Source organism: Tetrao urogallus, assembly GCF_951394365.1.
Source record: "Tetrao urogallus genome assembly, chromosome: 2".
NCBI classification, from domain to species: Eukaryota; Metazoa; Chordata; class Aves; order Galliformes; family Phasianidae; genus Tetrao; species Tetrao urogallus.
In genome coordinates this window covers 462,127-485,370 of record NC_136814.1, presented here as the reverse complement: position 1 = coordinate 485,370, position 23,244 = coordinate 462,127, and the positions used below count along the sequence as shown (strand labels likewise).

The 23,244-nt window shown below is 35.7% G+C and overlaps 1 protein-coding gene across 1 annotated transcript in view; it reads right to left on the bottom strand.

Moving 5' to 3' along the window:
• Window positions 1-23,244, bottom strand: part of USP34 (ubiquitin specific peptidase 34) — a gene marked incomplete at both ends in the record, with an annotated part of 130,531 nt that overhangs the window by 46,442 nt on the left and 60,845 nt on the right. The window contains 20 exons of the mRNA XM_079532559.1: window positions 343-495; window positions 1,459-1,583; window positions 2,510-2,550; window positions 3,774-3,856; window positions 5,215-5,415; window positions 6,411-6,497; window positions 6,803-6,886; window positions 7,012-7,134; window positions 7,903-8,028; window positions 8,697-8,906; window positions 12,289-12,389; window positions 14,919-15,066; window positions 15,165-15,291; window positions 15,685-15,844; window positions 15,983-16,082; window positions 17,002-17,115; window positions 17,910-18,064; window positions 19,418-19,500; window positions 20,912-21,007; window positions 22,214-22,303. Coding sequence (XP_079388685.1) covers window positions 343-495; window positions 1,459-1,583; window positions 2,510-2,550; window positions 3,774-3,856; window positions 5,215-5,415; window positions 6,411-6,497; window positions 6,803-6,886; window positions 7,012-7,134; window positions 7,903-8,028; window positions 8,697-8,906; window positions 12,289-12,389; window positions 14,919-15,066; window positions 15,165-15,291; window positions 15,685-15,844; window positions 15,983-16,082; window positions 17,002-17,115; window positions 17,910-18,064; window positions 19,418-19,500; window positions 20,912-21,007; window positions 22,214-22,303 — 2,407 coding nt within the window. The remainder of the gene's footprint in view (window positions 1-342; window positions 496-1,458; window positions 1,584-2,509; window positions 2,551-3,773; window positions 3,857-5,214; window positions 5,416-6,410; window positions 6,498-6,802; window positions 6,887-7,011; window positions 7,135-7,902; window positions 8,029-8,696; window positions 8,907-12,288; window positions 12,390-14,918; window positions 15,067-15,164; window positions 15,292-15,684; window positions 15,845-15,982; window positions 16,083-17,001; window positions 17,116-17,909; window positions 18,065-19,417; window positions 19,501-20,911; window positions 21,008-22,213; window positions 22,304-23,244) is intronic.

Sequence of the window (23,244 nt, the reverse complement as noted above, 5' to 3'; positions counted from 1 at the left end):
AAAGGAAAATGGAACACATATTGAAAACACAACTATTATTATTGAGATATATGGTATCTCATATGGATGACAGATTTCTAGAAGAAAAGCATCTTCCAAGTGCTGTTCTACATTTCTCCAAGCACAAGCAAGGTCTACATTATTGCAGTGTCACAGTTTTAACTACACAACCTGTTAAGTTTCTGAAAGTGTATAAAGCAAAGGTCTTAATATCTTAGTGTATCTAAAACAGTATGTCAGAGATAACAATGGTGTGTTCTACCATTTTTCTCTTTCTATATAAACAAATGCAAGTTTAGATACATCTTTGATAAAAATCTCATAATTTCTTAAAATTCTTACCTGGATAGGTTTCAGAGATTGAGCATCAGGAAGAAATTTTAATAACGTTGATGCAGCCAGCAGCAGAAAGGACCGATTAATTGAGTCTCCTCCATCGAGACCAGAAAGAGATAACTTGTACAAACCATTGCATGACTCATGACGAACAGCAGTCTTTGTCAAAAGTAAATAAATGAACTCATTACATACATTTAGAACATTGTCTCTTTTTTAGATTTCCAAAAATTTATAATTAAGTTTCTCTTATAATACCTATCGGGTTATGAAGACAGTATTCTTTCTAAAAACAACTGAACAAAAGACATCCTTGCAATTAAAAAGCCAATCTATCTGTGCCCTCTGTCTCCTGACAATGTTGTTTTTTCTTGTTGATTTTTTTTTTTTATAGTGAAGATTATAACCAGCTCCTGAAATAGGTAATGTCACACCTCCATAAAGTATGAACACTGGTGTGCTACTGTAACCTATACTTACTGATACCAAATTACACTGTTAAGTTGTGAAGTGTCACTAAAAAGTTTTTTTTATTTCTTTCATTTTTATGAAAAATAAAAAAAAATCCGTAGACCATCTTTAATCCAGTTTTGGAAGCTTGCACTCACTTTTTACCAAGGTTTTTGAATGAGAGTATAGAAGATTTTTTCAGAGGTTGAGTAATAAAGTAGAAGACAATAAATCACCCCATCATGTCTACAGTGAAACTTTAAGCAATCATGAGTGTATACAGACGTCTTACATCAGAGAAAATTACTTAAGGTTAAACAAAGATTTGTTGATGACAAACATTTTTATATCAACTCTCATTCACTTTATTTTGTGATAGCTGAAAAAAAAAAAGGCAAAATTTCATTTAGATTAATCCATGTTAGAGGGCATTACCCAGAAATCTTTGATGAGTTGCAACAAATGAATTAACTTCAAACAGAAGCCAAGAACAAAGATAGGAGTTTACAGTATATTTTAATTACAAATTATTACCTCTTCAACAGGACTAAAAGTAACTGAGTCAGTTTCTGCTCTCCCAACTTTCAGTGGGAAACAACATTTTGAATTTAATGGAAGCTTGATCCATATCATGCACTAATTAGTAATATAACAATCTCTTCTTTAACTTACCTCTGGAATAAGAAGGGTAAGTTTCTTTAGCCAGTCTTGCAAATAATCACTGTCTGCCAGACTTGATTTCACTGAGGAACAGCAGTGAGCCCAACTCACCAAGAGCCACATTGAATAATGTGTGACTAGAAGAAAATCAGATGAAAATAAATCATACAGAATAAGCTTTTTATATTGAAGAATTACATAGAACCAGCACATATGACATTTACCTCAATCATATTAACATATGAGGCTAAATCCTTATTGGCATGTAAGATACTATCTCAGATCAGAATTTTACCAGTATGCCTACTGAAGACTGCTCATACTTATCACAGTCAAATTTGATTAGGTATTACCAGTCTGGGGCACAACCCCTCCCTGCATCTCTACTTCTTAAGTAGTGATGAGCTGGTTCTTCACTGAGGGTCTGCATCCAGTCTTAACATGAACACTGCCCTGAACTAAAAGATCTTAGTACATCACATAGCATTTACTGAGAATTCAGGTTACGAGATAAAGATCTATCTATAGGACAGAACAAAATGAAAACATCAAAGGCAATGTATAAGCCTAGGAGGATCTACCTGTATTTATGCAGTGACTTGGTATTTGGTGTGATTACTCTGAAACAGACTTAATCTAGCACAGGCCATTTAGACCGTTTCTGGGAATCCTCCACAAGAAGGCTAGATAGGGCAGCTTTAAGGAATTCTGGGCTCAAATGTTTTCTGTAAACCAGATGATGATCTTTGGTGACTATATTATGGCACTACATATACTCTGCTCTGTGGAAGAATACAGAGGATTTTCCCATCAAAACCCACTTTTCTTGAGATGAAGTTATAGCTATTATACAAAATTTCAACCGTGTAAACAACTTCTAGAGAAGGAAAGACATGCTGGCTTTCTTGGACCTCTGTTTTCTCACTCAGATTGTAACTACCCTCATGCTTTCAAGGAACACAATTTTACAGCACACTAATGGTGGAACAAAGAAAACAATCTGTTGAACTTGATTATATTTTCATTATTGGTTCATGGCATATATCTAATTTGCAACACTGACCTTCATGTCTTGATCTGTGATCTGACTGAGCTTTCAACACCCTGGACAGGAAGAAGAAAGCCATTTGAACTTCATCAAAGATCATAACGTACTTAGAAATGTAAGCACGTAGGAAAAACACTGTTGTTATTTGTAAGTACCCATGAAGAAAACCAATACTTTAATCCTAAGAAGATTAATTTCTTGCAGTATTCAATATTAGCAGTAATAATAAAGCTATCAGGATCTACAAATACAAATCACTCCCTTAAAGCTTTACTGACTACAAGAAAAAGAAACAACAAACTACAACCCCTTTATCCAAGAAAGAAAGGATATAAAACAGAACAGACCCACACACAAGAAAGCTAGTGTTTATCATGGGGATCCACATATTGAACAAATCTTTTTGAACTTCAGACAAATTTAAATGCTTATATTTACTTATATTTTTAAAAATTGCAGCAAACGGTTACAAATTAGAAAACATAATGTATGTACTTAAAACTACTATTTTAGCTCATCTAGGTTAAACTTAGGCTGAAATGCTCCAAATATCCTTATTAATCCTTTAAAAACATGGTAAAACACACGTCATGTTATTTGGACTCATGTAAGTAATTGTATACTGAATTTGTCACAAATGTGATATCCTCAGCATCAGTCCAACTCTGTCACTGCACGGTCTTACAGAGACTTGCTTTGCCTATTCTGAGGGTAAAATTTTACATTCCACGCATATACACTCATTAAAATAACAACAGGAATTTGAATAGTAATAAGCTAATGTCATCAGAACGGGAAAAATAAATCAAAGCCAGCAAATGAAGGAGCAGCTTAAAAGTGAATTCACTCCTTTATAATCTCTTGGAATTGAGAATGCTAACTGCTACAGAGAGAGCAAAGACACATTTTTGGCTTTAGAATTTATGACAGTGTCCTGTACATATTTTGTAGCATCATGTCATATACCCTGGAGAACAACTGGTTAAACAAGGAATTCTGTAGTTGCTTAGTTACTTTTTCCTCCATTATTTTTGAAAATTTGCTTGGTTCAGTGATTGTTCCATTGCTGATGGCCATTGAGAGTTCTCTCCACTTGAGAGTACTTGACATTAACTATACAAAGAAGTGACTAAGAAAAGCAAATTAATAACTGCAAATTTAAATTTCTGATACATGCTTTAACTGGAACTACCACTAGAAATGCTAATTGTTTCATTTAACACAATCAAGGAAAATGTGCACACTTTCACTTTATAACAAAAATAAATAGATATTGTACCTGGGTGCCAAGTTGTCATACGTATAAGCAACTGACATAAGTCGTTGAATCAGACTGGTTCCCTGGACAAGTACAAGAAACACCTTTAAAAATTGAAGTCAAAAGAAAAAAAAACAGTTAATATAACAACAAGCTTTTTGATCTGTTTTTAAATTATACAGTGTGAATTTAAAAAACAACAACGTAAACACCTGCAGAGAAGGAGGAACAGCAAGAGAAACTGCAACACTTCCACAGTTAGTAGTCATATTCTATTCTTTATTAAAGCAGATCTAAAACCTTGCATTTCACTGTGTACATCTAGATGCTAAACTTTCATTCTGTAACTCAAAGGGGCAACGTAACTGAGTAGAAAAATTGCTTGTTCAATCCTTTTGGTATAAAAACAGTGTAGTTCTTTAAATCACAGTAACTTCACTTTAAAGATCCTAGGCTTAAGGAAACAGCATCAAGAGTAAAGTTGGATATGTAAATTTCTCTTGTAGCAACACACTGACCACATGTCCTTTTAAATTATTAATCTTTAAAGTGCTTCGAATAGGCTGCAGAGAATTTTAAAATCAAACTCTGAAAAGAAGTCTTTTAATGTATTTAGATAGCACAACTTCTGCAATCAAAAATATTCATCAATGACAATTACAAATTTAAACCTAATTTTAGATACTGGTAACAGCATTAATACACATGTCCAATTCTAAAAAAGTTAATACATTCAATAATTTCCATGTACAATAGCAGCTTTGGCAACTTAGGTATCTATTTTATTAAAATTATTTCAGCTCTATAGAATAATTAAGGTCTTTTCATGTTTAACAACGACAAATGGGAAGTTAGGCTACAGGTCAAAGTTCCATCTACTCATCTTGCAACCACAGTTGACTAAGAGCAACCCATTAACAGCAGCTGCATCTCTAGCCATCTGACACCAAAATACTGTTGATTAAGTATCAGGCTTGGTCTAAATTTCGAAATTAGCTGGCAAAAATCTAAGAGGAAGATTTACAGGTTTAGGTAACATACACTTGCTCAGATATCCTTAGTAGAAGTTACTCTACACTTAGCTTGCACTAAAGGAAGCTGAAATGCATTTGCTGAGGATAAGGATGGCATGTTTGAAAGGCTACCAGGAAAACAGGAGCAATTAATTTTGAAAATAAAATCCAAGAAATAGGGGTATAGCACTGAAATTCTGAAATTCTCATTTCTCATATTCACCAATCATCAAAAAGCCTTTTGATTCCAGCTTTTAGAACTGGCAGGTTTAAAACAAATAAAATTAAATGACTACAATTTAGAGGGGAACAGTATGTAGGATATAGCTAAGCTTTAGTAACTTTTTCACTACATTATTTTATTACAAAAAAAAAAACAAACCCCAAGACTTCTCACAACAAGGAAGTCATCCGAAGGTCACAAAACAGCTGCAATATTTATCCTTTACCTCTGTTAAGCGAGGTATGTGAAGACCCTTCACATGGTCACTTGCAGCCTTCCTTGATTTGCCAGGCCATGTTCTTTTTCTGTGACTCTCTGCTACACCAGACCAGGCAAAGACATCATGGTAAGCTAAATCCAGATCTGAAGGATCAACTGCAAACTGGCATATCAGCTTCAGCAAGCAAGCAAGGCAGTCCAGTTGCCACTGTTAATAAGAAAGTGAATTTTTCTTTTTTCAGTATTTTACCAACAATTTTATTCCTACCACAGAATTAGAAATGAAAAACTTAAGCAAGCTATAAGGGTCAAAGAGCTAGAACTTTAACTGGCAAAACCTCAAAAGAATAGACAATAAAGAAGGATATTAAAAAGAAATTAAAACTCTTTACAATGAGAACTTTTTCACGATCCAGTCTTATTAACAAGTGCACTGAAGACATTCGATTACTTTATCCATGAAATAACACGGAGGAAATAATACACTGCGTTCAATTAAAGCACGGGGTGTGGCATACTGAAATGCTTTCCAATAGAATACATTTCATCACAAATACACAGTTCATAGTATTTCAATACGCCATTTTGTATTGTAACATCACTTGATAGAGATGAAAACCAGCAATCTATCTAGTAACTTGGGATCAGTACATGGCTTTGTGCTGTGCAGCTGTGGCCAAACAGCACACTGTCAGCTCCACCAGGGAAAAGTGCATTGTGAAAGGAAAATTAACAAAAAAAGAGCAGTTTCACAGTAATACATCGAGTACACCTCAGCTGTCTAGCATGTACACACAGCAGTGAACAACACCTGTGTAAGTTCAAGAATCTGTATTTGGCACTTTGCTGAAGAATCTGTTATTTTCACAGAGATGTGCACAGACCAACAAAAGCCATCATACAATCTTTTAAAGAAGAGATAATGACTGTTTGTTTTTGTTTCTAACACTGAAACAACTCTAGAACAATACATCAAAGTCTTTTTATAATTTCTTAACTGCTGTTACCAAACTGTGAATCTTACATACATATGTCTATTGCACTAGTGTCTGTGCTCATTTCCTATTTTATAGGAAATTTCATATAAGTTTTAGCTTAGTACAGAAAAGTAAATGTAACACAGGCTGATATTAATGGAAGCCTTATAAATGATATCCTATTCTGATATCCTATTCTGGAGAACAAGGGTGAATAATCACCTACCACAGTCCACGACTCCCGTTCTTTAGGTTCTAAGATTCCAGAATTAAAAATTTCTAGTAATTGTTGGAGTCCTCCAGCAGCAACAAACTGTAAGAATAATATGGTACCAATGTGAGAAAAATCAAATACAGAAATACCACCAACTCCACTCAGATACCAATCTAGGCTTTATAAATAAAGGAAAAAATCTGATCAAATACTCAGAGAAACAAAAGAAACCCTTACACTCAATTATGACAAAATTTACAGGCCTGATCATACAGAAAAACTTTAAAATGTTATACATAAATTTCAACTAAGGAACTCCAAAATAATGTTTCAAGTGACTTTTCGTTTTACATCTTTTCAAAAAACAACATTATTTATCACAGAATACTGTAGAAAAATCAAACCTTGCAGCTCCATGTGTTTTTACTATTTTCTATTTGATCTTCACTTGAATCATCTGAGTCTGGATAAAGATCACTATAACTTCCCTAAAGACAAACAAGTAACAAGTCACTACAAAAATAGTTAAAGATCCAAAATATTATAAAATGACTCATGAATATACACTTGGATTCAGAGGGAAAAATTTATTTTGTGCAAGAAAATATATTACCGTAGATTCACGTCTTATTCTTCTGTTGGGCTTTCCCAGAGCTTCAATAATTTCCAAGGCATACAAAAGTTTATGGGCACTTTTTATTCGCAAAAGATCCTTCCAGCTAAAGCCATCATGACCCTTAGAAAATAAAGACAAGAAATAACACAGTTACACTTAATACGGATGTACGAAATGCAATGAAAGGATTTTTCAAGTGAAAGATATGTCTTCAATTTTTATTTTAATCTACTATTTGAAATTATACAATTTAAAGCATATTTCTATGCATGATTAAGAATTTGAATAACAAAAATATAGAAGTGAAATTTGAATAAACATGCAAGATTATTAAAAGTGTGCACAATTTTGAAGTACAAGAACCAAATGCTTCTTGGCTGAGTTACAATTTCCGCCAAGTTTTCCATGAGAGCGCCTATAAAGAACTGTAATACCTAAGAAAAACAATATATGACTTTAAGATCTTTAATACAGGAAAACTGTTCATCTAGTGGACTAGAAAGATACTCTGTAAGTAGCCATGTTTTAAACTTGTACAACAGGCCACAGAAAAAGGATTACTATCACAACAATCATGATGTTAAAATTAACAGTAGATTTGAAACATTTTAAACACACTAGGCAGCAGATGAAAAACTACTATTTCAGTTCAAACAAAAAGACTGTGACAACTCGTACTCACTATTCACTTCTTTTAAGAAATCATAAAAACAAACTTTGTTTACTAAAACAACGTGTCTAATTTAATTTCAGAATAACAATTAGGGTGTACTTGTGTCTGAATGTATCTTGCATACATATTTTGGAGAAAATTCAACTAAAACACTAAACACTAAAATATCCCTGTACAATAAAGACAAACATACAGAAGCAGCACTTGTTGTTTACCTGTTCATCTGAAATATTCTGGAATGCCTGCAACATATTAGGGCATGTTGGTAGAAGCATTAACAGTTCCCAAACACGTCTGGATAAGTTTTCTGCATGGAGATGGAGCTCTTCACATTTTGCACTCTGAAAAAAACATAGAACAACAACTCTTACTGTGAAATTACTTGTGAAAATGGCCTCAACTAAAATTTCAAAGTCCAAAAAGTATTTTTTTCTTAATTAAAAAGTTATCTCTTTTCTATGTAATGTAAACTCACTAATCGATCAGAGAAGCTGAAATCTCACTAACACGAGTGAAAATTTAAGTTGCATTATCTTGACACCATGCCGTATTGATTTGAGTACAAATAAAATTGAAAAACAGACTACCAGTTTGAATATACTAATGCTTATTTCATTTCACACAAGTTGGTGATGGCATGTAAAACACAAAACTTTAGGTTTTGTAATAGGACTGTACTAACCTTCCTTCAAGCCAATTTCCATGTTTAGACACAAAAACTAATTAATCAGTATTTGTTCTTATTTTTCTTATTATTTTTAATTGTGCTTAATTTTGCCTATTGTTATTATTTTCAGAGTGTCTCCAGTACACAGGACACTTTAAAAAATATTAGGAAAAATATGAAAACCAATAATAGCGAGCTTAACATGTGAAATTGCAAAAACATCAAAATACAATAACTATGTATGACAAGCATACAGGAGACAAGAAATATGCTTGATAGGAAAACTGGATCCACTAAATAAGACTTAAATGCAAATATTATAAAAAAATTGCTCTAAATTACCTCACTGTCTTCCATAGATGTTTCTCCAGAAGGAGGCTTAAAGGAGGCTAGCATCTCCAACAGATCAAAAAGTGTGGTAAGATGAGGCTCTTGCAAGAGTAAAAGCATTGGAATGTTGTCCTTTTGAGGAGGAGGTAGGCAAGATGCTGGAAGCTGAACGCCATCACCTTTACGTTCTCTCCTTGGTGCTCCCAGGGATACAAATACCATCTAGAAACAGCGAGAAACAACTTTAAAATGCATACACAGCATCAGAATTAGGAACTTAACATTAAGATACATCAATATCCTTAGCATCAAAGATCTATGGATCAGCACCTGCCTTAAGTACTCTTTAACATCTTTATCAATGACACAGATGATGGAATCGAGTGCACCCTCAGCAAGCTTACTGATGACACCAAGCTGAGTGGTGCGGTTGATGCAGTGGAAGGAAGGGATGCCATTCAGAGGGACCTCAGCAGGTTTGAAAGGTGGGTGTGGATGAACCTAATGAAGTTCAACAAGGCAAAGTGCAAGGTTTGGCACCTGGGCCAGAGAAATCCCAGGCATATATACAGACCTGAAGGAGAAACCCCTGAGAGCAGCCTTGCAGAGAAGGACCTGCGGTTCTGATGGATGAAAAACTGAACATGAACCAGCAGTGTGCTCTTGCAGCTCAGAAAGCAAATGGGATCCTGGGTTCCTTCAGAAAATGGGTGGCCAGCAGGGACAGGGAGGTGATTGTCCCCCTCTAGTCTGCTCTTGCGAGGCCCCATCTGGAGTACTGCATCCATATCTGAGGCCCCCAATACAAGAAAGACAAAGAGCTGTTGGAGAGGGTCCAGAGGAGAGCCACAAATACGATCAGAATGCTGAAGCACCTCCCCTACAAAGACAGGCTGAGAGAGCTGGGTTTGTTCAGCCTGTAGAAAAGAAGGCTGCAGGGTGACCTCATTGCAGCCTTTCAGTACCTAAAGGGAGCCTACAAACAGGAGGGGAGTCAACTCTTTGAAAGGGGAGGTAACAGCAGGACAAGGGGAAATGGTTTTAAGTTTAAGGAGGGAAGATTTAGGTTGGATGTCAGGGGGAAGTTCTTTACTATGAGAGTGGTGAGGTGCTGGAACAACTGCCCGGAGAGGCTACAGATGCCCCATCCCTGGACATACTGAAGGCCAGGTTGGATGGGGCCCTGGGCAGCCTGGTCTAGCATTAAATGTGGAGGTTGGTGGTCCTGCCTATGGCAGAGGGACTGGAGAATCACGATCCTTGAGGTCCCTTTCAACCCAGTCCATTCTGTGATTCTGTGATAAGTAAAGCTTGGTTCTGCTTTCACTTAAGGCACTAACGGTACAGTAGCGTACTCTGCTTCCTGTTGCAAGAACAGGTGGTTCTTATCCCTTACTTTTGTAGTCAGGATGACAAGATCAGTACCAATCCTACTTGACAAGTACGCTAATAAAAACTAAACCAGAAGAAAAAGAAAATAAATTGTCTCAAATGAGCAGACAAACGTTAGCCAGAGTTTAGCTGCACAAACAGAACTGTTTCTAGAAAAACTGAGATTAGTTCTAAACGCATAATCACACTCAAGAAAGCCTCCTCCAGATGAAATGTTCCTGTTGACCAGCTACCACCTCCATATATTGATCATGCACAGACACTCAAACTATATTACAAAATTATAGACTATTCTGAGTTGGAAAGGACACACAAGGATCATCAGGTTCAGATCCTGGTAATACAAAGGACCACCCAAACCCTATGTCTGAAAGCTGAATCAAGAGAACAACTTTCCCATATTGTGAGAAACAGACTTTTCCCAAAACTTGACAGATACAAACTGACGGATGAGATGCCTGAGTACACATAAGCTCCAGAATAGAAGGCAAAGAGTCTGTGGAAACTCTCTGCCAAACAACGCTAAGAAGAACAGATGCCATTTTGTTGAAGATAGGACAATGAAACAGATGCCTCAGCTCAACACAACACAGTACGAGCTGGTTTGGGCTACCCCCCACTTAAAAGGCTGGAAGTTCAGAGCGAGGTAAACTACTAGCCTTCATTCAATGACCACCAGAGACCCCCACTACATTTTTAGGACACATGCACAAGAGGGTGAGACAATATGTTAAAGATTTCTTGGAATTCTGGCCCATTTTCTTGGAATGTAATGAATATGTATACGTTCTGTCTTTAAATATGTAACCATTGCTTTTCTCAGTGTGCAAGATAGGAGATATTCCCCTCACACCTGGTGACATAATAAATATACCTGCTTTATAATCTAATGTGGGTTATAGTTTGATTCTGCATATCAGAGCACTGTACAAACACTCCTTGAACTCCATCAGCTTGTGACCATGCCCACCGCTCTCTGGTGAAGAACCTTTCCCTAACACCCAACCTGATTCTCCCCAGTGCAGCTCCATGCCATTCTTTTAGGCCCTGTTGCTGCCCCCAGAGAGCAGAGATCTGCTCCTGTCCTTCACTGTCCTTGTACTCTCCGTAAGGCCTCTCTGCCCTTGAGAGATTCAACAGCTCCTTTCAATTTAGTGTCATCCACAAGTCCTCCATCCACGACACTGATGAGGAGTTAAAGGGAATTGGCCTAAAATGGAGCCTCACAGAAACCTGAGCGCCTGGCTGCCAGTCTGATTTAACCCAATTTATATAACCTTTTGGGCCAGACTCATCAGCCACGTTCTATTTTTGTCTTGTGGTAGAAGGATGCCATGAGAAACAACATCGAAAGCATTGCTGAAATTCAGAAATTACATCAACTGGCTTCCCTTGGGAATCTTGTCATAAAAGGAGCTGAACTTGGCAAGGGACATTAAAAACAATATGAAGGCATTCCACAGGTATATAGGCCAGAAAACACAGGCCAAAGCGAGTATATCTCCTCATAACATAACATAAAACATAAAAGGAGAGCTGGCTTCAACAGATGAGAAGGCTGAGGTACTGAATGAGTTCTTTGCCTCCGTCTTCACTAGCAGCCAGGATTCTAATATTTCTCACGTCCTGAACGCTACATCTCTAAACCTCTAGGTGGGGATCAGGGCAGTAAATCCCCCCCCCACACACACACAGTAAGGGCAGAGCAAGTCTGAAACTGCCTCATGAGACTGAATGTGTACAAGTCTATGGGCCGGATGGGTGCATCCCAGGGTTCTGAAGGAGCTGGCTGAGGTGGCTGCTGAGTTGCTGTCCATTGCATTTGAGTCTAAATTACCGAAAAAGGATGACAATTGCAATCCAGTTAAAGAAACATTACCCATCCAAAGATCAGGGCTCACCAAATACTCCAAAAGAAGCAATCTCCAAGTAGAGATGCTTCCCTTGTGGCAGCCAGCCTTTAAATGAGGCTTAGGAACCTGGTTTTAGTCACACAGATGAATTGCTTTCACTTGTGCACCCAGAGCTGGCTGTGTCCCTTCACCAGGGGCTCAATCGTTGGTTCAGACTGTGACTTAGCAATTACCATACGTGCTCCCGAAGAAAAAAATACCTTCCATCATCACCACAATATATATCAGCTGTGTAACAAAGAGGGAACAACGTATCAAGCAACCTCTTTAAGTGATTGATTTCTATACATGCGTAATACCTGCATATCCTTAAAACCCAATTCATGAAGAGTTTTTTCATCATAATCAGTTGTCAGCTCGTGCCCAGACGAGATCATTCTCACAGGTCCCATGAGGCCACCTAGGATATTTAAAAAAAAAAAACAACAAAAAGCAAACAAACAAAAAAACAAAAAGCAAACAAAAACAAAAACAAAAAACACAGCAAATTTTTGGAGTCAGTTTTGTTTTCTAATGATAGTGCTAAGACTCATTTTTAATAGTATACCCTTCAGCAGCAATTAATAAAAAGTCATGGCAATTTCCTTACAAAAACAGATTCTTAAAGTACATTTTTCTACCTGTGTTTGGAAATAGCATTTTCAGTAAGAGCTCAACCCAATCTTGCAGTAAAGTGTCCACACTACAGATGAAAAACATGACTCCCATAATTTGCAGTAAGTTACACCATTTCCCTGAAAAGAATTCTGGGAAATAATTGTGCTCATCTCTTCGTATTACGTGTCTGTGATCAAGTCAGCAAAAACAAATAAGCAATAACTAATCTTACTTAAGTTGTAAATGAAGATATTCTGTACTTCTTAAGTACAAAAAAACAAGAGCATCCTCCAGAGAATTGTAAGCACTGAAGAAATGTGAACAATTAAAAGATTAAGATTTCAATTTGGGTGCAAGCAATCTATGATTCTATAAACAATAAATCAAGAAACCTTGTTATCATATATATAAATTAATTTTGCATTTTAAAATGAATTTATCATCTCTGATTACTTATGTAGTTCTAACCACCAACTCCACTACACAAATATATTTTTCATGGATTAAAATCTGGTTTTCCAGTGTTAGGCTCTGGTCCCCCAGAGAAGAGAAGAGCAGCCCTACACTGTACTTCTTCAGGAATTTGGTTAATAAGAGATGTAGCTAATTCCAGGATTCTATCAATTTATCAGCAAATCCAGATAATGAATCACAAGACTACTTAGAGACATTACTACGGATTTTAAAGCTAGCAAAGGACACTGGCTCTATGGTTCTCCAATTTCCCAGTTATGGTATGTTAATTAGTAGCAAATGAAACAAATTCCATAAAATGTTAACTGTACATAATTATGGATATCAGCACATTATTAAATTAAAAAATACATATATTAAAATGACTAAACTGCATCTGGTGTAGGACTGCTATTCTGAATCTTCAGTTTCTGAACTCCTAGATAGAACAAAAATAAAAAACGATCTGCTACCTGGCAATACTTGGTAGAAAACAATACAGTCTCTTTGCTAGAAGAGCTTCTAAAAAGTGACTGAAAAGACAGACTTCACGAAGAAATTAAATTAAAATATCTAATGTTTGAAGTCTGATACACTGACAGTGCATCTCATTAAAATATGTATTTATAAATATGTATACTTTTTTTAAAAGACATAAAACTACACAGTCAGACTAACGTTCATACATTTACCAGTGGTCATCAGTGTAAGAAAAGGATGACTGTGGACAGAACTTGTTCAGATAATATGCCCCACATTTTAACTTCCTCACAACGAATACACAAAACATGAAAACATTCAGGAGAAAAAGAAGGGCCACTCTGAAAGTAAAGCCTCCTATTTCGTGATGTTGCTGCATGAAATCAGAGGTGGATGTTGATGGTATGGTGGTAGAGGCTGAACCTTCTCTATAATATTTCATTTTATTGCCATGTGACAGATGGCAGCAGAAGCGTAGTCTGACAAAACGGCATCTGACGTAGAAGTGTGTATGAAGCAAAGATGTGTCACCGAATTCCTCCAAGCAGAAGAAATGGCACCCACTGACATTCTTAATCGCTTGCTGAAGGTTTAATGGAGAGCAAACAATGTATGTGAGCACCATGAGGCACAGGGTGGTACATTTCAGCAGTGGCGACATGGTGCATGTTTTTGTAAGTATGGCATGCAAATTCTTGTTGACCAGCGGCAAAAATTCATAGTTAATGGTGACAACTATACAGAAAAATAGTGTTTTGTAGCTGAGAATTTGTTCTATCAAGTAGTGTTATTGAACTTTTAGCATCTGTTGTAGTTTCCATGGAATTAAACAGGAAGCATTACTTTCAGAGCAACCTACGTAATTCAAAGAACAAGAATATTCCGAGCAGCAACAGCAGCTAAGAATGCTGTAATATACAGAAACAAGAGGATTCAGAAAATGTCCTTCTCCATCACCGGAAGGGTATAATACGATTATGAGTCTGAATTAATTCAAATTATGAACCAAATGCAGAGTCATAAAGGTATATATATCACAAAGTAAAGTACTATATAAGAAATCTGTAAGTGACATAATGACATGATTAATTATAACTACAATGAAAATGAAAAAACTCAGGGGAACTCTATTCGATTTATTAGACATATTGGATTTTGCCAGTTCAGCAATTTATTTGCAATTTCAAGTAACAGATAGTACTTATATGTGCCATTACTGAATGTTATTAATGAAGTGAGAGCGATGCTAACTGTAACTACAGACAGTATCAGTATCATAATCTTTCCTTACTTGAGATGCCTGGGAAAGAAGGAAAAGAAAAAAAAAGTAATCTTTTAAGCTACGAACGGATGAACCTTCAAAATGGCAAAAAACACAGGTATGAATACTAAAGCTTACCAGGAAAATCCCCTTTTCGACTGCTTTGGCCAAACTCCTGAAGCTGTGCTTGTTGATTTATCTGCTCTTTCTGCAAATTTTCGTACCAGTGGGTGACTTCCGCTCGTAGATCTGCCACTTGATCACTAGGATACATTTCTATAGTCATCTGAAATTAAATACATTTTTTTTTCTTTTTGAAGTGAACAATGGAGTTACTAAAATTTAACAAAGTAGGGTGTACTTGGGAAAGGGCTTTTTAACTACCTTGTCAGGAAGTCCAGCTGGCTGACATACAATTCTTAATGGTAGGGACTGTTTGTCACTCAGTGCTTTCAAATGACTGCTGATGCCAGTACCTTCAATCTGCCACTGTCTCAGATGATACGCAAACCTTAAGAAGCAAGTAAAAACTTGACAAGGTGTTTTTATCAAAACCTGCTTAACTTAGACATTCAATAAACAAGCAACACTTGACCCTTTGTTCTGTTTGTTCAAAATAAGAAGAAATGATCAATATATTCCCAGTATTATTCAATTTTGGGCGAGGAATGGGTAAACGTAAACTACATCCATCCACACTTCTTTACAAAGACAAGGGTCAACTTTTTAAACTGTTTAAATCTTCTACCTTTAAACATTATCCACTATTGTCTTTACTTTACACAAAGAAAAAGAAAGAAGCTATTACTTATATTAATGAATTCATCACTCATAACTCATTCATCATTACTGTAAGAGAAATAGAAATAAATTCTGCATCCGAATATACCATGGTGCTATTTACCTTCTCCTAAAAGCTTCCAGATGTGTCTTTAGCATCAAGAGTCCTCTTTCAATAATTGTCAGACTTGAATGAGAGTCTTGTTCAAGATTACTAGAAGCTATCATCAGACTTTCCATACATTTACTAATAAATTCCTGCTCTTTTTCAAGCCCAGTTTTACCTGTAATATCAACATCCAAGTAAATTATTTAAGCACATATTTAAGACCATGTATTTTAATATTAAAAATAAAGAGGGTAACATTAATATTCTTTAGAACATATTAACAGAAAACAAACTTTGAAATGAAAATTCATACCGTTGATATAATAGGAGTTGATGTACTGGATAGCTGCTCGACTGACATCACCAGACTGTGCTCTTAGAGCAATACCCCAGAACTGGTCCATGCCACACAACTGTTAGGACAAAAGGAAAACAAAGAAAGAAACAAAACATTGCCTCATTATTTTACTGGAAGTTTAACCCTTCTGATATGAGAAGTTTTATTTGTTCTTGATGCAAATACTAAAAATACCTCCTTTGCTCAGCCTCTCATCACTTTAAATACCAACTGTTGTAAAATCCTAACACTGACAGGAATATTTTACAAAAATTTGAAGGATTTGAAGGATAATTGGTTAAAATTCAAAAAAGTGTTTTTTATTTTTGACAAGCAGAAGTAAATTTAAATGAAGACTTAAAACCACAACCATTATTAGCATTCATTGTAAGAACACATATTTTAATCTCCGCTGCATCAAATCAATGCACAGAAAAATACCCTACATATCATCTTACTTCTAAGACAGTGAAAAAAAAGCACATAAGAAAAACCTGTAAAGTACATCACAAAATAAACTGAGCCAAATTTTAACAAATATTAGTAGACAGAATGAAATACGCTTAATTCATGTAAAAGTTTTCACATAGGTTAAACATTACTACTTACAAGTGAAATTTTCAAACCTATTCTTTACACAACAGCTAACAGTTCAAGTATGCAAAGAGAATGATAAACTGCACTTTCTTTATAGCTTCCTACATTTTTCTCTATAAATAAGATGACCAAAGTCATGAGGACAGGTAAGGATTGCAGGCCTCTCAATTCCACATCTACATTTTACACACTCAAATATGAAACTTCTGAGAAAGATGGTTCCAGGATTCTCTCAATGCAGAAATTCATACTGCCTTGATGATAACAGACTGTAACATAATGCTTCAAACCAATAAACAGTTTTCAAACCAGTATGTTCTCAAGATAAGTACAGCTGCGGATAGGCAAAGTAAGTTTTCCCTTTCCTCAGAAAGAAGAAAAACAGAACCTAGGCTTACCTCTGAGTTTGAGCCACCATCATATGTACTAGTAGCCAATCGAGCCAAATTGCACAAATGCTGGAAGAGATTCAGTCCAGTCATACTAATAGTTTCAGGTTTTAGCTGTGGCATCTAAATAAAATAAATACACTTTAGTATGGAAAATAATAAAATGTATTATCATTAAAGATGACACTGAATTTTATATACAGTATAAGTAATTGACTATAATCACTGTTAAGAATCCCGTTTCCTCTACCACTGAATTGGACTGTAACAGCACTGAAGGAACAAGAATCACTACTGCAACATTAGTTGCTTAACGTATCAACAGCAGATCAACTTGATAGCACACATGAAACTTCAGTGAAAAAAATCATACAGTTACAAAAAGTAGAACTTAAACTGTGTAATACTGAAAAAGAGCTGGAATACATTATTTACTAAAATCTTCAACAGACTATAGATCTGTTAAAATGAATGGGATCCACTGCAATTAGCTCTACTACAGCATGTTTGTATTTTCAGTGAATATGTGGATGAGATTTAAGCGCCCCTCCCAAAGAGGAGAAAATCTTGACTGCTTGTTTTTGGTCAGATGCCTGTACATCACATGGGAAATTATAATTTTTGGTGGCTTTAAATAAAAAAAAAAAAAGAAAAAAAGAAATGCTACCTAGCTTCAGATAAAACACACAATCTATTTACGAAGAAGCACAGCAGTAAGTATTAGCACAAAAACAATTCATGCCAATCCCCCCCACCTTCTGTTCAATTAGGAAAAAAAAATCATTTGCATAGCAAGTAGGATCCTCTGATAGTACTGAAGATATGTACGTCATAGTAACCATTAACAATATTTTAAACAGCGCTGATATGGAAAGAAACATTAGAATTATCAAGGTTGCAATTAACTCTCTGCGTACCTTTTCCAAGAAAAGATGTTTGTAAGTTTCCATACCCATAGCATGCTGATCTTTACTTCGTACTTGATTCAAGAACCAGTGTAGTGCATCATCGTAACATTCAGAATCTTCAACTAAGCAGTGCCACAATATGTCCACTTGTTCTAAGCTCAACCCTAAAATCAAGGGAGCATTATGAACTATTCCAGTATAAAAATCAAATACCCAAATATTCTACAAAACCCAAAAAAGCCAGAAAAATCAGAATAGGTTTTGTCAAGACAAGTTGTTTCCAGAAACTGCAGAAGAAAAATGCACCACATACCAATGAGAAACCATACATTTTCCCTTTTCAGAACTGGTGATCAGACAAACCTTTTAGTCATTAATTCCATCAGTTTCTACCAATCCACTGAATAGTATGAGCTGACCTGGTATCTTCTACTAATTAGCAGGTTGTTTCTCAGTTCATAAATGATTACTGAACACAAGCTTTGAGTTGGGTATTGAGCCGGTGGCTGGAAAGAGTACCTCTGTAACTATTTCATATAAAGTCAGGAAAAAAGTAGGTTTATTTTCCTACATCATATATAGACGCTTGTGATACTAAAAGAGCTCAAAATACTTTCAACATACAATAACAAATGTATTACTACAATTGGTATTTTATTTTATTTTCTCTTGGCTACAGATACTCTCACTCCTTCCTGCACTCTGTATTCTAATGACCAGAGGGACAAGCCAAGCAATGGATGTTGACTTTGCTACCTATTATGAGACTACTTAAATGATCCTCATTTATTCAAATGAATCACCTAAATATACAATCAACTCAACCTATACAGAGCTGATGCCGAGACAATACTAAATGCTACTACTTTACAAGAGCTTAAGAAGAGAATGGCTGAACAAGTTTAGGAGTAAGGGTAAGACTCCAAGGCTTAATAGAACAAAAAATTATGTTCAGATTCTAATTCCATCAGGCACACAAAGAAAAAATAAATGTCAAAAAAATAAAATCAGTCACAACAACAACAACAAAAACTTAGTTTTATCCTTATTGAATGAAAAGATTTCAGTGTATGTTCACTATCACATGGATTACCACTTTTGCAAAGGATCCTACAAGGAGCATAAACTGTTTTGGACAGTACTAAAATATTAATTAAAAAATCTCTTTTTGTTCTTCAGTACAAAACCTCTGAAAACACTATGGACATGAATATAAACTCACAAATGCAGCATATGTTCTCTTCATTTCAGTAACTATTATAATCCTTTTATTCAGAAAACTAAGATGTAAGAGAATGAAACACCTTGCTCTCGCGGACCGGCAAGACAATCTAAATCCTAATGTTGGTTCTGTCTATCAGCAAAAGAAACAAAATCTTCTTTTGAAGCAATATTGTACATTACTTAGAAGTGTACCTTTAACAATGTCATTTTTATTTAAAATATCAGTGACTATTAAGAAGTGTGCAAGCCTTATTGCAAGGTGCTTCTCTGACAAGGTAAGCTAAAATACTTACTGAAATGATCTGGTGATCCTAGAGTTGAAAACACACAAGTCAAGAACTGAAGACGAACTTGAACTTCTGCACTGTGGCTGTATCTAAAATTTATATTGGTATAAGAAAGATAGGTTATTTAACTTAGTTACCAACATATAATTGCTTGTCGTAACCTTTTCCCCACTAATGCGTATTCCTCTGAAAAGTATAGTTTTTTCCTTACAAACCTATTCTGAACTTCCAGTAGCATCCAGCTTAGACTTCCATTAAAGACATTACCAAACAAGAAACACTAGAGCTTTTAAGACTTTTATTATGTCTTTATATTATTCTCTTTTTTTTGTCTGATTTACTATTGTTTTTCATACAGTCCAACTAAAATGCATCATTTTATCATTACCACCTTGAAGGAGCTTACCTTAATTTTTTTTGCAGCTTTAAAAAGCTGATATTTACACAATGAAGCCCTGATTACATCCAGTACATATGCTTTATAAAAATATTTTTATAACCTACATAAAAATACTGACTTTATTTCAATTTACAAGCTATAAACTAATAGTTAGAGGAGTAGAACAACGTACTATCTAGCCTGAATTTAAAGCAGTTCACCTCACTTTCAAACAGCTTTGGAATTAATTTCTCATTAGTGAAATATCCAATATAACGGTACATAAAGGACTAAAAAGTTGTCAAAACTGGAACAGTCTAGTCCTCTGGAAGCTAGAAATTATTATCACTCATGTATATACACCTAATTTTAAGCATATACACTAGAAAGTGTGGATGAGTGTGTTAAAACACAAGAACTATTGTAAAGGTTAACAATAACAAAATAGAAATATTTGAATAGATTTATAATATGACACCCATTTAAATTCCTTTGCATTTCTAAAATCCTGATTTCACTTGTAAGTAAACAATCAAAATCAAAATCATGTCTAACAAAATGACAGAAGTTGCTGGCTTTTTTGTTTTTTTAAAGACATATTTTAAACCTAATTATTTTTTATAGATCTTTCCCTGTTTAAGCATTTTAAAGTAACTACTGAATCATAGAAGTTTGGGCTTCATACAGTTTTAGTCAGTTCTATATGTCCTGCAAATTTTACATGCCAGGTTATGTACATAATAACATTGCATCATATACAAATGATGCAATATAGAATCACAAAATCATAGAATGGTTTTGGCTGGAAGGCACCTAGTCATCATCAAGTTCCAGCCCCCTGCTACAAGCAGGGACACCTCCCTCTAGGTCTCAAAGCTCCATCCAGCCCGGCACTGAATACTTCCAGGGAGGGGGCATTCAAAACCTGACGGGAGAACCTGTGCCAGTGTCTCTACACCCTCACTGTAACGAATTTCTTCCTATCTAATACCTAGATATTAGATACTTATTCTTATTTACTTAAGAAAAAAAAAAAAAAAAGTTCTCAAAAACATCAGAAGAAAAGCAGTAAAAAATGTTTAAAATCATAAAATACCAAACACAGTCATTTGTGTACTTACAATGCATATTTATGTCGTCCCTCCCTGACTGCCTGGATGTAGTGTACCAAATTATCAAAGAAAAGTTTCATCATGTTAAGTTCCTTTTCTGCCCACCTGTGTAAATTTAGAGGGCAGAAAGTGTTACGGCCTGCTAAAAATTACCAGAATAGCTACAGAAAATAGACAGCTTTTCAAAAACATGCACATACACAAGAACAAATTTAATTTTGCATTCTCCATCTACCGTCAATTAAAAAGTTTTTTTCACTAAAGCACTCTATTTTTCCTTCTCATCCATAAAGCTCCATAACAAAGTTATTGAGGTCAGGCACAGGCTTGACAGAAAACAGTCCTTCTTCCTTGTCCTCTTTTCAGCCCTTGTTCCTAAACTGTTCCTGAAGGCCTGTATTCAGCAAAAGTCTAAGCCAAAAACCAGAACTGGACAGATATTTCAATGCCATGTCAAAAATACCAAGAAATAATGATGATAGAAGGAGTAGTATTACCCAGTCATTCTCAATAGTTGGACTAGCTGTTTGTCCTAATAAGGAATGCTACGTGACATATTTTCACACTTCAAAGACCTTCTTACAAACCACTTTAATATTCAGAAGCATTTGATATACAATCACAACAGAACCATGCATTCATAGAATATCCTTAATTTGGAAAGGACCTACAAGGATGAATCACTGAGTTCAACTCCTGGCTCCACACAGCACCAGTTAAAACCCGAACCCTACACATGAGAACCTTCTCCCGATGCTCCTGAGCTCCAGCAGCTCAGGGCTGTGCCCATTGCCCTGGGGCCTGTTCCATGCCCCTGCCCCCTGAAGCAGAGCCTTTCCTTCACCTTCCCTTCTGCTCCCTGTAGGAGCTGCAGCTGCCCTGAGACCTCCCCTCAGCCTGCTCTGCTCTGTGTGCCCAAACCTGCACACAGTGCTGGAGATGACTGCCCAGTCCTTTATTCTGTCAAGACCTCTCTGCCCCTGAGGGATTCAAGGGCTCATCATGCTCATCAAGTTACTACAACATTTTACATACACTGTTACTGTATGTCCAGACAAGATTTTGACTGAGCTTGGGGGAAAATAGCAAAATAAATAAATAAATTAGTCTTCATCTTAGTTGGAACAGCGGAACTTATGAGGAATAAAACTAGACCTGATTAGACAAAGTTATACAGCTATGCCAGATATCTGACACATTTTCATCTTAGGTCATTACTAATTTGGACCAACTAGAAGAGCAAGCCTCAAAGCAGTCACCTAAATGTTATTGCTTCTGTTGTTTTAGTGTGTTTGTAGGGAATCTACTCACATTGTTATCCAGTGTGTATCGTAACTGCTCCCAAACTGCTGAAACGTACCAAATAACTTTGGAAGAAGACGAAGTGAAACTACTACTGATCTAAAGGAGAGAGAAAGAATGACTCTAATATGGCTGTTATGGAATTAAAGTAGCATTGGAATTACTTTGTGAAACTCCTGTTTCCTAACTGAAAGTATTTGAAAATACCAGCATGAAGTTTTCCCAGTTTTCTGTATCTGAACTTCAAATTGTTTATGTATCATACCTTACACAAAGAGCTGTCAGAGAAGTATTGACATAAAACACTTATTCAAAAGTATCTGAATTTCAGAAGGTAAATTCTTATTTTTGAGTTTCATAATATATATCTTTGAAAGTTTCAGCAAAATGAATACTTTTCTACAAACAGATGAAGGAGTAGAAATCAATCTCCCTTAAAAGGTCGAAGCAGATTAACAATGGTGTGTACTTTAGGACTGCTGTCTGCAAAAACTCAAGAAGTGCATAAACAGTATGTAGATGTCAACTTTCATGCCTGTAATTCATATCTTCACAAGACTATTAGTATCTCCATATACTTGTATATTATCTCACAAACACAGTTCTTAGAGAAAAGGTAACAAGAAACGCTGCAGGTGCTTATCCAGCAGCTGACTAACAGAATCAACAGAATTACCCTTTTGCCAGTCTATCCGTACAATCTTACAATTCTGGCTGGTATTAAAAGAATTAAGGCCAAGGTACATCTTCATCCTCTAGCTGCTTCTTCACAGAAATTAAATCCCATAACAGACTTGGTGTATAAAATCTTGTCTGCTCACCAGTCACTTAAATGCAAAATTTAAATATTCAGTTCCAAATGCTTACACTAAGGCATCTGACTTTGTACTCAACTGCTTAAGATGTGGACTTGATTTTACCAATTGGTAGAAAGGCAGTGACCTCTGCTAGAAGGGAGAATAGACAAATGCAAGAATTGAGAAATTGAGGATGCTGACAGAACAGAAAAATGGGACATTAGACTTATTTGTAGCACTTTA